Genomic DNA, 15,326 nt, shown 5'->3' with positions numbered 1-15,326 from the left:
CTCTGTCTCTCTCTTCCTCTCTCCCCCTCCTACTTCTCTTTCCTCCTCTCATTCTCTTTCCCCCCTCCTCTTTCTATTTTTGACTTTCTCTTTCTGAATGTGTGTAGCATCATATAAATTGTATGTAGGATCTCAGCATACTCCCCCCTTCTATGATAGAAACAAATCCATTGCCTTCAGAAAAAAAATCACATACATGAAATTACAGCCATCCCTCCCCCCCACCATGTCTTTACCTTTTTAGGGAAAAAATGGGAAAAAGGTAGTTTGAAAGATGCAATTCCATAGCCCAGTCCTGGTGGCAGGGAGGTGAACTGCCTAAGACTGAGACACTGTTGGATGAAAGAACTTTCATTCCCTATCCTGCCCCTCCCCCCCCCCCAATCAGGTCTGATTGACCGAGGCTTCAGCAAGTTCCGCCACAGAGATGTTGTTCACCTGTCCAGGATGAAGAATGGGTTGAATGTGCTGGAGCTGTGGCATGGTGTCACCTATGCCTTCAAGGACCTGTCGATGTCCTGTACAGGACAGTTCTTACAGTACTTTCTGGAGAAAAGGCAGAAGCACGTCACCATTGTCGTAGGTGGGTGGAAAGATCAGAGTCAAAGCTGGAAGGGAGGAGCCCTCAAGGTTATCGTGTCTGACTCTTCACTTAAGGATCCTAGGTCCAGGGCTGGAGGAACCCCAGAAATCATCTAGTTCAAACTCCTCATTCTACAGATGAGGGAACTGAGTCACTAAACCAAGAAGTCATAGAGTTGGGATCCAGATCCTGGTCTTCAGACTCTCAATCTCAGGTTCTCATTTCAGATTGCTCCAGGAATATAGGCTGCCCTGTAAGTGCAGGGAGCTGTCTTCCAGTCACTGGGTGCAATTGGTCACAGGGAGAACGGTGGGAGGTAGCATCCGTGTATCTGTGCAAGCCTTGCTCTGGCTTCAGGATAGCGAGCTGGTGGTCTCATCCTTCTGACAGAGTCAGTGTTGTATGGAAAACATTCATCCCATGGTCCCAGGTTTGTTCCAGGGGTTGCAAATTTCTCCCTGGCAACAGGTAGGGACCCAACTATTTGGCACTGTGGTCCTGTAGATAGAATGCAGGACTAGAAGTCAGGAAAAATGCAGGTTCTGATCCCACCTATGACACTTAATAGTTGTGCTTAACAGATGCACCAGTCACAGATTCTCTTTGAGTCTCAGGCTTCTCACCTGTAAAATGGGTGTGATAATACCATTTTTCTCACAAAGTGGGGTGAGAAATGTGCTTTGTAAGCCACATAGCAGCGTGGCATGTTAACTAGAGAGTCAGGAAGACCTTGGTTCAAGTCCCACCTCAGACACATATTGACTATGTGACTTTAGACAGGTTACTTAACTTCTCAACACCCCAGGCAACTCTCTAAGACTGTAAGTTACAGAGAAAGTGCTGATTTGCTTTGTGAGAGGAGTTTCCACACTGGGAGTTTCCCATAACAAGGAAATCACATGGTCTGGTTTAAAAAAAAAAACAAGAACAAAAAACTTAGTCCAGTCCATAAAGCACTATCAAAATGCATACAAGGCCACAAGAGAGGTGTTGTAGTGCACAGAGCTCTGGGTCTGGAGTCAGGAAGACCTGAGTTCAAATCCAGCCTCAAACACACTAGCTGTGTGACCCTGGGAAAGTCACCAGATCTCCTCCTGCCTCAGTTTCCTCAGCTGTAGAATGGGAATAATAACAGTACCTACTTTCCAGGGTGGTTGTGAGAATCAAATGACATAATATTTATAAATTACTTTATAAACCTTGGAGTTCTTTACAAAAACTAGTAGTAGTAATAGAAATAGTAGTAGTAGTAGCAGCAGCAACAGCAATAGTAGTAGTTGTAGTATGAATTATTAACATTATTGTTATTCCCCATCAGGGACTTCTGGAGACACAGGGAGCTCAGCCATCGAAAGTGTCCGTGGAGCCAAAAACACGGATATCATTGTTCTGTTGCCCCTGGGACGCTGCTCCAAGATCCAGGAGCTCCAGATGACAACAGTGATTGAGGACAACGTGCATGTGTTTGGGGGTAGGGACTGCATGGGAACCTTCTGGGGGTGGTGAATGGACCCTGAGTTGATGAAATGTTAAGGGAAGGAAGTCATTTAATCTCAAGAGGGCTAGACTAGAACCTAAGGCTCTCTATAGCAGTGGTTCTTAATCTAGCATCTAAGAACTTCAATAGATAGATAGATAGACAGACAGGTAGATAGACAGATAGACAGACAGAGAGGTAGACAGACAGACAGACAGACAGACAGACAGACAGACAGATAGATAGATAGATAGATAGATAGATAGATAAAGAGATGAATAGATGAGATGGATCAATGGATATAGATGAATAGATGGATAGATAGATGATTGATGAACAGAGAGGTAGATGGATGATAGGTGAATACATGGATAAATATAGATGAATAGACAAGTGAATGGATGGATAAATAGATGAATAGATGGATGGGTAGATAGATGAATGAATAGATGATAGATTGATAATAGTGATTGAAAGTATGATAGCATTTCAATCTAATTGGCTCTCTTTGTAATTCCTTGTATTTTATTTTATGCATTTACACACACTATTCCAAGAAGGGTTCATAGGCTTCATGAGCCTCCCAGAGGAGTCCTTGATACAAAAAAGGTGATGAACTCCTACTCTGAAGTGGGGGAAGAGACTGCCTCTGTGATGAGGTTCAAGAGTTGCTGAAAGATCTCCCCCACCCTTCCAATGTATATTCTCTTCATTCTTTAATGTATTAGAGATTGCATTGTTCCTTGACTCACTGTCTTGTGAAAGACTCAGCCCTCCCTGGTAGTTCAAGCTTGAGATTTAGAATGAAATGAGATGCTCCTAGATCAGCTAGTAGTCTCCCAAAGGAAGCTGATTTAGTCATAGCTTGAAAAGGATACTTAGCGAGGATCTCACACCAATTCACTTGGGTACACATTGTCCTTTGTACTGGCCATGCTGGTCTGCCAACCATAAACAGCTACAGACTTCTTGCCTTCTGGCTTTTTTATCTTGGCCACCAGGAAGCTACAACAGTGTCCCATGTCTTCATGGTCTGGTCCTATTAAGTCTCAGGGATGGTTTCAACACCTTTGTTATTGTTGTTGTAGAAGGGAAGGCAAGGCAATCTGGGTTAAGTGACTCACTCAAGGTCACACAGCTAGTATGAGTCAAGTGTCTGAGGCTGGATTTGAACTTAGGTCCTTCTGACTTCAGGGGGTGCTCTATTCACTATTCACACCTTTTAAAGAAAACAAGCCTTGCCTTTAGGGCAGAAATTACTTCCACCACCCCGAATCATAGTACTTACTCAGTACATTAAGAAACATTTATTACACCGTAGGGGATATGAGGACAAAGAACAGAACCATCCCTACAGGCCAAGAACTTCCATTCTAAGGGAGAGACATGGTGCATGAATGGGTGATTTCAACATGTGTTGAATGAATGAGTGTGAAGGGAGTTCTGGGGGACAGACGCAGAGAATGCCTGATTCGGGGAACTGAGAAGCTGGACCCGACAGAGTGCGGTCAGATTGCAGAAAGCCTGGAATGCCCCTCTGAGGGAAGGGCTTGCAGCTCCTGGGTTCCTGACCACGCTCTTGTCCTCTCTCCCCCGACAGTGGAGGGTGACAGCGATGAGCTGGACGAACCCATCAAAGACGTGTTTGCCGATGCGGCTTTTGCCGGGAAGCATAACCTGATGAGTCTGAATTCCCTCAACTGGTCCCGAGTCCTTGTGCAGATGGCTCACTATTTCTTTGCCTACTTCCAGTGTGCGCCGTCCATGGACGTCAACCCACTGCCCCCCGTGGAGGTGGTTGTGCCGACCGGGGCTGCGGGCAATCTGGCGGGTGAGGAGCCCTGAACGTCAGTCCACAGAGCCGCCTTGGAATCGGATCGGGTATCATAGTAATTCTATGAGTGGGATGAGACCTCCGAGGACAGCTAGGGCAATCCCCTCGCTTTACAATTAGGCAGGGGAGCCCAGAGAAAATGAAGTGACCATCCTGAGGTCAGGCAGGATTTGAATCCAGAGGCTCTAAACGCTGCTGACTTAATACCCAATGAGCACTTGTTGTTCAGTCATTTCTGACTCTTTGTCGGACCCCATCTGTGGTTTTTTTTGGCAGAGATGCTGGAGTCATTTTCTGTTTCCTTTTCCAGCTCATTTTACGGATGGGGAAAATGAGATAAACAGGGTTAAGCGACTCGCCCAGAGTCACCCAGCTAGAAAAGTGTCACAAATTTGAACTCATAAAGAGAAATCTTCCCCACTCCAGGCCCGGCGCTCTGTGCGCCACGGCGCCACCTGGCCGCTCACAAAAACATTACAGAGTTACCAGAACGACAGTAGGTCAGGAAAAGCTCTTCTCAGTCCCAGGTCCGGGGATGCCGTTGGCGAAGGCTTTGTAAAAGAAGTAACGGTTGGGGTCAGGTTTAAAGGGCGCTTGGGGATTCCGCAGCAGAGAGTGCGATTCCCAGCCCTGCTGCGAACATCCTTCACCCTCCCGCATGCCCACGCCTGTCACCAGCTCACCTGGGCTCTCACAAGGATCACGGTCACCTTAGGTTGACAAGGCATTGCTTGTCCTTGTTTCTAGCGGGCTGCATCGCTCGGCAGATGGGTCTGCCCATCTGTCTGGCCACGGTGGTGAACCATAACGACATTGTCCACAGGGCTGTCCAGCACGGGGACTTCTCACTCTCAGGGAACACCAGCCCAACCTTGGCATCAGCCATGGACATTCAGGTGAGACCCGGGAGAGGGAGGGAGGACTCCTTCGATGCTCCCCGTTCAACGTGCCATATTGGCATTCTTCCTCTCTTGGGGGAGGGGTCGATGGCACATGGTCCCAGGGGACTGCCGGGAGAAGGGCGGGGCATTCTCCAAATTAGAATCACTCCTTTGAGTTAAGCTCATTTAATCCCTCCTTTAAATCCCTTGTAAAGGAGCAAGTGTGTTATTCCTATATTATGTGTGTTATCCTTGGGTTAGGAGGGAGAGGACCCAAATTTATATCAAATATCTGTTACTTCTGTGAACAAGTCAGGTAGCTTCTATGGGCCTCAGTTTCCTTAATTTTAAGTTAATAAATTTGCATTAAGTAATTTCTGACATCACTTCTGGCTCTATATGTACGATCCAAAAATATCTGGAGATTTGTTCTACCCTGGGCCAAGGTTGGTGGTTGGCTTGAATTGTACGTGGCCCATTTGGCTTTTCCTAGAAGAATGAGCCCTGCTTTGAGGCTGGGAGGCCTACCAGCAGATATTGCCCTAGTCTAGATGTGAAATTCTAAATCTGCACCAGGGAAAGGGTAATGTCAGGGGAGGGAAGGGGGCATATGTGAGATCTTATGGAGGTAGAATGGACAGGCCTTGGCACCATATTCGATATGGAGGTTGAGAGAGAGCAGGAAATCAAGGGTGACACTGAGCTGAGCACTTGGGTGACTGGGAGGATGGTATTTCCCTTTACAGCAATTGGAAAGTTAGGAAGAATAGAGAGATCGTGGAAAAAAAAGACAATGAGTTCAGCTATGGACATAGTGAGTTTAAGATGTCTGTGGGACATCCATTCTGAGATATCCAGGAAGCAGTGAGAGATGCCAATATGGAGGTCAGCAGAGAGGTTAGGGAAGTAACACTTGTTTATGGGCCGCTCATTCCTCCTGGCATGAAGAGCATACATGTGATTGATTCTCTGCTGCCAGCCCCTTGGGCCTGCCCTCCAGAGGATCCCAATCTCTTTTGCTTCATCAAGTACCCGAAGTCAGGTATCATGTCCTTCAAGGTCTTCTTTTCTCAGGACAAGTATAACCAGTTGCCTCAAATGATTCCAATGAATAGTTCCTAGAGATAAAAGAAAAAAAATCAAAATGGTTTTGTGCATGTGTGTTTTTCTGTCTCTGTCAAATGAGAATATTTGTTGGGGGTATTTTTTGTAGGCAATTGGGGTTAAGTAAAGAGTCATACAGCTAGTAAGTGTCTGAGACCAGATTTGAACATGGGTCTTCCTGACTCCAGGGCTAGTGTTCTACCCATTGCCCCACCTAACTGCCCTGAAATGAGATAATATTTGTAAAGTTTTTAGTACAGTGTGTGGTTGCAGGCACTTAATAAATGCTTGTTCCCTTCCTCCCCTTCTCTCTTTTTTTTTTTTTGTCCATTGGAGCATTTTATTTGTATGTATGTTTTACATCCTTAGAAAAAGAATCCCAGGATTTTTCCTCCTGTGTGTTTTCGTCTTGCTTCCTCATGGTCCATGATGCCAGCTGAGGTTGTAAGCACAATAAACCCAAACTGACGGGATGGTAGCAGATTATTCTGCCATTTTTCCAGATCTTTCAATTGAACATCAAATCTGGGGCTGATTACACCACACTTGTTTAATCGGCCGGTGAGATTCACAACAATTTTTCCTGCTCTGTGATCATCAATGACCTCAAATTCGCCAATGTAACCATGCTTCATCATCACAGTTAAGAACCGGACAATTACTTTAGAGCACGGCCTAATGAGAACCTGGCATTTTCCTCGCTTTTCTGCATTGTTGATGCTTTTGAGAGCATCTGCCAGGACATTCATGCGCACCATGGTGGCAGCGCTGCAAGATGGCGGAAAGAGCTCCTCCCCTTCTCTTATGTCCACCTGGTTCTGTGCAGGCAATAGTGAGCCAGCCTTGAGACCAAGAAGTTCTGGTGCAAGGCCCGCCCCTGATCCATGCTCACTATGTGACCCTGGGCAAGTCATTTAACCACTCACTGCTCTAAAGCCAGAGGTGTCTAAGTGAGCTAGAAACAGATTAAAATGTAATTGGGAAATAGTTAACAAAATAAAGAAAAACACAATTATACATAGGTAATGTTAATATATGGTTTTCTAAGTCAATATGTGCCCTTGGAGATCTTTTGTTGTTGTGCAGGTAGCCAAGGGGGTCATAGTTCACCAGTACTGTCCATGGGGTTTTCTTAGCAAAGATACTGGAGTGGTTTTGCCATTTCCTTCTCCACTGGATTAAGGCAAACAGGAGTAAGTGACTTACCCAGGGTCACAAAGGTAGCAAGTGTCTGAGGATGGTCTTCCTGATTTTTCTGACTCCAGACCCAGTGTTCTATCCACTAAACCATCAAGCTGCCTCCTTGAGATCCTTATGAGCTGTTAATGTCCCTGGTTTCTAAGTTAGACACCTAAGATACTCTGAGACTCCAGGTTGTAAGATGGTGCTGACCTGTGTTGACTGTGAGGCCCACCCTCCATCCTCTACTCTACCTTGCCTGGAACTTGGCAGTTAAAGAATAAATATTGGTTGAATTTAGTTCCTTACAGCCTGGAGCTCAGATAAATTGTCCTTGTGAATTCACGGCCAGCCCTTCTCTTATAGGTACCCTATAACATGGAGAGGGTCTTCTGGTTGCTCTCGGGCTCAGACAGCAGACTGGTCAGAGCCCTGATGGAACAGTTTGACAGCACCAAGAAGTTGCATGTCCCAAAAGAGCTCCATGCCAAGGTGGGTGACCCAATAAAGCGAAACAGCTCAGACAGAGAAAGATATTAAAGACCTTTGATTTGGTAGCTTGTACCAAATAGTCCTTAGGAAATGCTTCCCATTCCCCCACCAGATAAGCCATTGTTCTTCAAAATCCTAAGACTCTTAATTCCCAAGAATGCAAAATTGTAATAACTCTTTAATATGACCAAAATCCAGCAGGCCAGAATTTAGTGACCATCTAACCCAACCTTTTCTCAGAAAAGGAATGTCCACTATGTTGTTGGGGTTTTTTTGGTTTGTTTTTTTTGCTTTTTGGAGGGGGGAGGGCAGGCCAATTGGGGTTAAGTGACTTGCCCAAGGTCACACAGCTAGTAAGTGTTATGTGTCTGAGGTCGAATTTGTACTCAGGTTCTCCTGACTCCAGGGCTGGTGCTCTATTCACTGTGCCACCTAGCGGCCTCTGGAATGTCCACTATGATATGCCTGACTAATAACCATCCAGGCTCTGTTTGGAGACCCTCAGTGAGGGGGAGCTCACCACCTCCCAAAGCAGCCTCCTCACTTTTGGATGGCTCCAATGAAAGAGTTCTTAAATTTTTTTTGGCAACCTGATTAAATCTGTTGAGCCCTCCTCAGAATCATGCTCTTCAGCAGATAGAAGGAAATGTCACCCACTGAAATGTTCCATCCATTGTGGACCCTTAATTCATACTGACTTCCACCAAAGATGCTTGGTTGCCTGAGCTAACATTTAGATGTCACCCTGGCTGGAAGTTGGGAGGTGGCTGAGGTCACTCCAGAGGCATCCAGGGGAGTCTGAGTCTTGTCCTTCTGTGCATCAGCTCTCTGGGGATGACTCAAAGTGTTCCCCTGCCTTCCATCTCCTAACGGGGTGCTGCCCTGCCTTATCCAGACCCAAATGGGAGAGAGATGCCATGCCTAGAGTTTACTCTATAATACAGAGCCAAAGGGACCAAGGGAAGAATAAATCAGGCCTTTGGCAGGCAGCACAAAACTTTTTAACCTGAGGTCACTATGGGTAGAAATGCGGGGCCAAAATGAAGCAAGTGCTCAGCACCAGAGTAGGAGGGAAGAAAAGGAAACAAATATTTCCTGAGCTCCTACTACGTGCCAGGCTCTATCTGTGCTAAACTCTTTACAAACATGATCTGATTTGATCCTTATAACAACTCTGTTGGATGTTATTACTATCTCCATTTTATAGTGGAGAAGGTTGAGGCAGAAAGAGGTGCCGTGTAAGTAACTGAGGCCAGATCTGAACTCTCTTCTTCCTGGGTAGGAGCTGAAAGGTGTTCGCTCAGAGCCATACTTGGTTAGGGAGCGCCATTGTAGACATTAAAAAGCTAGTTATTTTAACTAATACTTTCAGTATCCTCTAAATTTGACAACCTGGAACAAAACCCCAAATGCCCCACCTTAGTTACGCCTCTCCTCCAGTATTCCCAGGAGGCCTAAGGCTAGAGAGCTTTACTTATACATCCTTCTACAATGTGAGATGCTTAAACAGTGAAGTAAAAAACAAACTCATTAATTTGCTGAACCATGAATCAGGCCTTAATAATTTCTTTGAAACTTGAATTGAACTGAAGATTTCCCCCCAGATAAACCTACTGAACTAGTTGTTAAGTCATTATAGCTGCGTCCAGCTATAATGACAACCTGTCTGGGGTTTTTCTTGGCAGAGATACTGGAGTGGTTTGTCATTTCCTTCTTCAGCTTATTTTTCAGATGAGGAAACTGAAACAGACAGGGTGAAGTGACTTGCCCAGGGTCACACAGCTAGGAAGTATCTGAGGCTGGGGTCTTCCTGACTCCAAGCCGGGATCTCTATCCACTGCACTACTAAACCAGGACCTAATGTATATTTTTTATAAACATAAAGACAAGAAAATTGGGACACCGAACTATTCCCTGAACCAGACCAATATTGGCATGATCCTGCCTGCTGAATTTGGCTTGTTCCTGTTGTTTCTACCCCCAACCCTCTGCAGATTTCAGAGACAATAAGTTCCCAGTCGGTTTCTGATGAGGACATCATTCAAACCATGCGGCACTGCTGGGAGGAGAACCATTACCTGCTGTGCCCTCATTCTGCGGTGGCTGTCTGCTACCACTACAAGCGGTTGGCCTGTGAGCAGACCAGGTAGGGGGTACTTCCCTCCTTCCTTTCTGTTGATCTGGGCCAGGGGAGGGGATTTTTGTTCCATGACCTCACCTGTTACCTTCTCATTGGACCTGAGGTAGTGTATGGTGCTGGGGAAAGAGCTGGGTTGGGAGTAAAGACCCTGCTGAGCCTGGTTTTTTTTTCATCTCTACAATGGAGAGTTGGGGGATAGGAGACTTCTCTGTATCTCTTCATGATCTCTTTTTTTTTTTAAGCAATTGGGGTTAAGTAACTTGCTCAAGGTTACATGGCCAGTTATTTCTGGGTGTGGTGCTGAGTGTCTGAGCCCGGGATTCGATCTCCAGGTCATCCCGACACTGGAGACGGTACTCTTACTCGCTGTGCTACCTGGCTGCCCCGTCTTCATGATCTCTTTAAGCAGAGAAGGCTTGGTTTAAAGGTCTGCGAGTTTTCCATGAATTTTATAGCCTCTTCTTGGCTTGTCTTTCACAGTCTGTCTTGACTATAATCACATTCCTTCTGGGGCTATGAGGCAGTGCATTTATTCCAAATCCGAGGGACCTAGCAGGCAGAATATTGAGCTGGTCATAGGAGGACCTCGGTTCTCTGCAGACCTAAAACCCTACTTAACCTTGCTGTCCGTTCATGCCGTGACCCATACATACAACATCCATAGACACCCTTCTTCTGGGGGATGGAAGGCAGGTAATGATGGCTATATTTTCTGGGTGCTTCTCAATTCTACCAATGACGTGGATGAAGGGGTAATCAGATGCTTGTCTAATTCACAAATGACAGAAAGTTGGAAGAGATAAACAATGTGCTGGTTAACTGAGCCTGGATTCGAAAAGGGTCTCAATGGGCTAAAACATGATGACATCTTAAGTGAATGCATTTCCTATGTGAGAGGCAGCAAGGTGTGATGCCAAGAAAATTGGCCTTTGGAGTCAAGCTACCTAGGGGTAGCTAGGTGGTGAGGTAGAAAGAGTGCCAGGTCTGGAGTCAAGGAGACATCTTCATGAGTTCAAATCCAGCCTCAGATATTTACTAGCTGTGTGACCTCAGGCAAGTCATTTAGCCCTGTTTGCCTCAGTTTCCTCATCTGTCAAATGAGCTGGAGAAGGAAATGGCAAACCACATCTTGGGGTCACAGAGTCAGACACGACTGAAACGACTGAATGACAGCAACAAGAAGAAAACCTTAGTGAAATTCCTGCTTCAGACACCTACTACCTGTGTAACCATGGCAACCTAATGCGGCAATTGCTCCCAGGTGATGACTCTTTAATACCTGAGGGACAAATGAGTTGCTAGCCTGTATCAGTGAAGGGAATCTTTCCACTGGAAATTCTGTCCCTACCCTGATGAACTCACAAGTCTGAACAGAAAGTTAAATCAAAGAAAGTCTTGCATTTTGTTTTAAAAAACAATCTACAAAATATAGGATTGAGGAGACATGATTAGGTAATAACAGCTAATGTGATGTGGTTTTAGGGTTTATAACTCAACAACTTTGATGTTGTTCTAATTCCCAATTTACCGAAGAGGAAAATGTGGCTCAGAGAGATGAGGGGTTTGCCCAGGGCTTACACGGGGTTAGTAAATTGTCTGAAGTCACATTTGACCTCAGATCTCCCTGACTTTAAATCTAACGGTTTCTCTACTGCACCACCTAGCTGTGACTTAGATAATAGCTTGAATAGAAGGGGTCAGGAACTTGTTTGTAGACTGCATGTAGTCTTGGGTGGGATGTGTTGAAGGAACTGAGTGTCTTTAGCTTGGGCAAGATCTGGGGAGCATGTGCTAGAGGCATTGGGATGGAGGACGCTGGCAGCCAGGGGGTTGGACCCAGAAAACCTTCATGAGAAAGATGGTGCTTGAGTTGCGTGTTGAGGAGGGGGATTTTATGAAGAGAAGGGAAGGGATGCTTTGCAGGTTTCAGGGAGAGCTGAGGAAAATCCCATAGAGTTGTTTGTGAGGAATGGAGGGATGGGCAGCTTGGCTGGATTGCCAGGTGTGGGAGAGAATGGGACACCCCATGAGGCTGGAAAGGTAGGAAGGGTCCAGTGTGGGGAGGGCTTTATGAACTAAATGGAGCAGTTTGTATTTGATGCCACAGGCAATAGGGAGCTCCAGAGTTTGTTGAGTGGAGAAGTGACATGGTCAGATCTGCCCTTAGAAGGAAAATGGACATTTGGTCAGCTACAGCAGTATCAGATATCACCCCAAATCTGAGATGTGAGGGTTTAGGAAGCTGCCAGGGAAGGGCTCCCTCTGTCAATGCAGGGGGGCACCTACTCTGCAATATGCAGACATAAGGAGTGCCTGGGGGTCCTGCCCCAGATGACACCAATAAACACCATCCATCATGCCCAGGCAGGACTTGAACTGAGGTCTTCCTGATTCCTAGGCCATCTGTCAATCCACTGTGCCTAACATAGTAGGTGCTTAATAAATGCTTATTGATTGGAAGTCAGTGATCACTTTATTTCTGGAAGCTTAACAGTGCTGTCATAGTTCCTCTTTTTTTTTTTCAATGTTTTACCCCTCTCCAGCCTGTCAGGACTGAACTCAGCCAAGGAAATACCAGTTTGGTTTCTGACTTGACCTTTCCTCTTCTTTTTCTCCCTCTCTTCTCTCCTCCTCCATCTTTCTCTCTATGCTTCCCTTTGCTTTCTTTCTCTTTCCCTTTTCTCCTTTCTCCTTCCCTGACCTTTGCCCATCATGGCCTCCCCAACCTCCTCTCCTGCCCTTTAGCTTGCCCAGATGCTGCCTGGCCCCGGCATCAGCAGCCAAGTTCCCAGATGCCGTTCTCCGAGCTCAGCTGGTCCCTGAGATTCCCGAAGACATCCGAGCCTTGGAGCACATGAAGACTCAATGCACTACACTTCGAAGAGGAGATGACTGGACTCGATTGTTGCGCAACAAAATAGAGGACCTGTCCCAGCAGAGGAAGGGTGGTGTGAGCTCTCAGGGATGACCAAGCCTTGGTTTGGTTTGTCCTTTATATTCCAGAAACCATGAGATGTTTCCTATGGGAGAAGTGATTATTTTTCTGTTACATTGATGAGCAACTATTAAATTGGGATTGGGGTTTTTCCTTTCTGTTTCCTCTGTCCCTGTGGTTCATTGAACCAGTCTTTGACAGACAGGGATGATAGAGTGAGATTGGCCAAATCCTTTGGGTACACACTCTGTGGTCTTGGGTGGGACCCCACCCAACTATAACACCTTATGTCTGTTTAGAGAGAATTACAGAATCTAGTTTAGGCACATTCCAGCCCTAAAGCACCAAGCCCATGCCCTGGTACCCCTCCATGGCAGTCTAGGGAACTCAGCTCATGAAGGAGAAAATCAACCAGAGTGCTCCGGGGAGAGACGGATTCCTTCCTCCAGATTGCTGGAGTCTCCTGATCAAGTCACATCCTTAGCAGGAGGGTCTGAGGACTTTTAGCCTGACTCCTCATTAACATGTCTCCCCCTCATTAATCACCAATCAGGGTTGATTTTTACCCATCAGAGGCACCTCCTTTTCCAAAGGTACTTAAACATTCAGGAATCTCCATGGTTTTGTCTATGGTTACTGAGAAAAACCACAGACCATCAATTTATTGATTATCGGCTAGCCTAGTTAATAAATTGATTGTTAATTACCCAGAAACCCTGTCTCTCCGGCCTTTCATTCATCTCAGTTCAGCAACCACAGAAGGGACCAGAGCTCCGCACTTCAGAGTCTCATCAGAAAATTCACCTCTATCCTTTTTAGCCCCGGTGGAAAATTTGTCCACGAGTGGAGCTTTCTGTTAGGACTCTGGCTGTGACCTGACCCTGTCCCCTTTCTTTTCATTTGAGCCTGCCTTTCTAACCCTGGGATGAGCACAGGTGTTTCCGTGAGCCTAGGCACCTGTTTCAATAAGACTCCAACTCCATGTAACTCACCGTGCATTTGCTGAGAGGCTGCCGGGTACAAGGTACTGGGTGAGGTTCTAGTCATATAATGACAAAATAAAAAGCCTTCCCAGTCCTCGGGGTGCCCAGGTTAAAGAATGCTATAAAAGCTAGCTCTTGCTATTTTGTTTTATTTTATTATTATTATTATTATTATTATTATATATAATATGTAATATATTATTATGTATATTATATAAATTATTGTTTTACTAGGGGCACATTTCCAAAATTGGGGATTGCCGTTCCTGGGATAAGTCTGGATCTGAGGTGGAGATTCCTGGGTTCTGGTTCTGATGCTAAGAAGAAATGCCATTGGTTGCTTCTTTTCCATTAACACCCACCAGAGCAATGTTCTGATGGCTCTGCTTTAGTGATTAAAAGAACCCCTCACAATTAGCATACCAAGAAACAGATGGTGCTTTTAATGTATCTGAAGAGTTTTTCTTACTCAGACTTCTGTTATTTTCCTCAGCAAACTCTCTCTTCCTAAATGAAGCAAAAATCAGCTTCATCCAGCCCCTGTCACTAATCAGTCCTACTGTGCGACAGGCCCCAGGCAAGGCCTTGGGGATAACAGATACAAAGAACAGAACCACTCCTATGCTTAAATTGCTGATATTGTATCCCAGGACACACCAAGGACATGTATAAATATGTACAGAAAATAGATAAAGAGATTCAGGAAGAAATACCAAAGAGGGAGGGAGAGAGAGAGAGAGAGAGAGGAAAAAGCATTACCGGTTGGGAGAACCAGGAAGAACTTTGTATAAAGGTGGTACTTGAGTCTTAAGTGAGAGAGAGACAGAGAGACAGACAGAAACAGATAGAGACAGAGACACAGAGAGAGCTCTCTCTTCCTAAATGAAGCAAGAGAGAGAGAGAGAGAGAGAGAGAGAACTGATGGAGTGGAGATGAGGAGGCAGAACATTCCAGGCATTTTTGTTCGATGGTTTTTCTGTTGAGTCTGACCAAGCAGGGTAGAGTGACTTGCCAAGGGTGACACAGCTAGTAAGTATCCAAGGTCAGATTTGAACTCAAGAAGTTGAGGTACTCTGTCCACCACCATACCTGTTAGCTGCCATGAATTCCAAATTGGAGGAGTTTGAATTAGGTTTTTCCTGGAGGCCTTGAGTCATTTACCTGTATTTTATATAGTCACATGCCTGTTACACACCAATGTATATTGAAGAGAAAGATTGAAAGAAATGTCCTCAGAGAGGCTAGCCTCTTCAATCTTGGGAGATGGGGAGGCCTATGGGGGTGGCTCTGGGTCAGACCAGTATCCAGAGGAAGCATCCAGGAGGGAGAGGAAGTCAGTATTGTAAAGCCCTGGTCCCTCTTGCTTTGCCTTTCCCGCAAGGCAATCCTTCATTTTACAGAGGAGGAAACTGAGGCCAAGGAGGTTAAGTGACTTGCCCAGGATTGCATGAGTCAGAGGCAGGACTAGAATTCAGGTCTTTTGACTCCAACACTTTCCTTCATAATAATGTGTATGGTATTTGAACTCTCGGTTAACTAGAGGATTAATTATTTCCAAATAGTCAGGTCCCTAGTAGATGTAGACAAGAGGTTTCCCTTGATTAATTTAATTTAATTTAATTTAATTTCACGTGTGGCCTAACAGATAGAATGCCCATCTTAGAGTCAAAAACACTTAGGTTCAAATTCCAGCTCTGCTATTGACATCTGTGTGATCT

The 15,326-nt window shown here is 45.5% G+C and overlaps 2 protein-coding genes across 2 annotated transcripts in view; one reads left to right on the top strand and one right to left on the bottom strand.

Moving 5' to 3' along the window:
* Positions 1-12,783, top strand: part of THNSL2 (threonine synthase like 2) — a 78,619-nt gene extending 65,836 nt beyond the window's left edge. Inside the window, exons 2-8 of the mRNA XM_069100964.1 lie at positions 389-583; positions 1,902-2,054; positions 3,661-3,891; positions 4,642-4,790; positions 7,425-7,550; positions 9,545-9,696; positions 12,436-12,783. Of these exons, the coding sequence (XP_068957065.1) occupies positions 389-583; positions 1,902-2,054; positions 3,661-3,891; positions 4,642-4,790; positions 7,425-7,550; positions 9,545-9,696; positions 12,436-12,658 (1,229 nt within the window). The 3' untranslated portion in view covers positions 12,659-12,783. The remainder of the gene's footprint in view (positions 1-388; positions 584-1,901; positions 2,055-3,660; positions 3,892-4,641; positions 4,791-7,424; positions 7,551-9,544; positions 9,697-12,435) is intronic.
* Positions 6,185-6,687, bottom strand: LOC138171457 (small ribosomal subunit protein uS8-like). The gene has a single exon (XM_069100959.1). It carries the CDS (start codon positions 6,635-6,637, stop codon positions 6,245-6,247), a length of 393 nt encoding a protein of 130 aa, XP_068957060.1. The 5' UTR covers positions 6,638-6,687; the 3' UTR covers positions 6,185-6,244.
* Positions 12,784-15,326: the final 2,543 nt, after the last annotated feature.

Source organism: Petaurus breviceps, unplaced genomic scaffold (genome assembly GCF_028583685.1).
Source record: "Petaurus breviceps papuanus isolate PSGF00001 unplaced genomic scaffold, PetGlider_PUasm1.0 446, whole genome shotgun sequence".
Classification (NCBI taxonomy): Eukaryota; Metazoa; Chordata; class Mammalia; order Diprotodontia; family Petauridae; genus Petaurus; species Petaurus breviceps.
Note: the sequence above shows the minus strand (reverse complement) of the source record. Positions and strands in the feature narration are given on the sequence as shown.

Coding starts and splice junctions, on each gene's coding strand:
- LOC138171457 (XM_069100959.1), bottom strand. CDS start 6,637: ATGGTGCGCATGAATGTCCTGGCAGATGCTCTCAAAAGCATCAACAAT.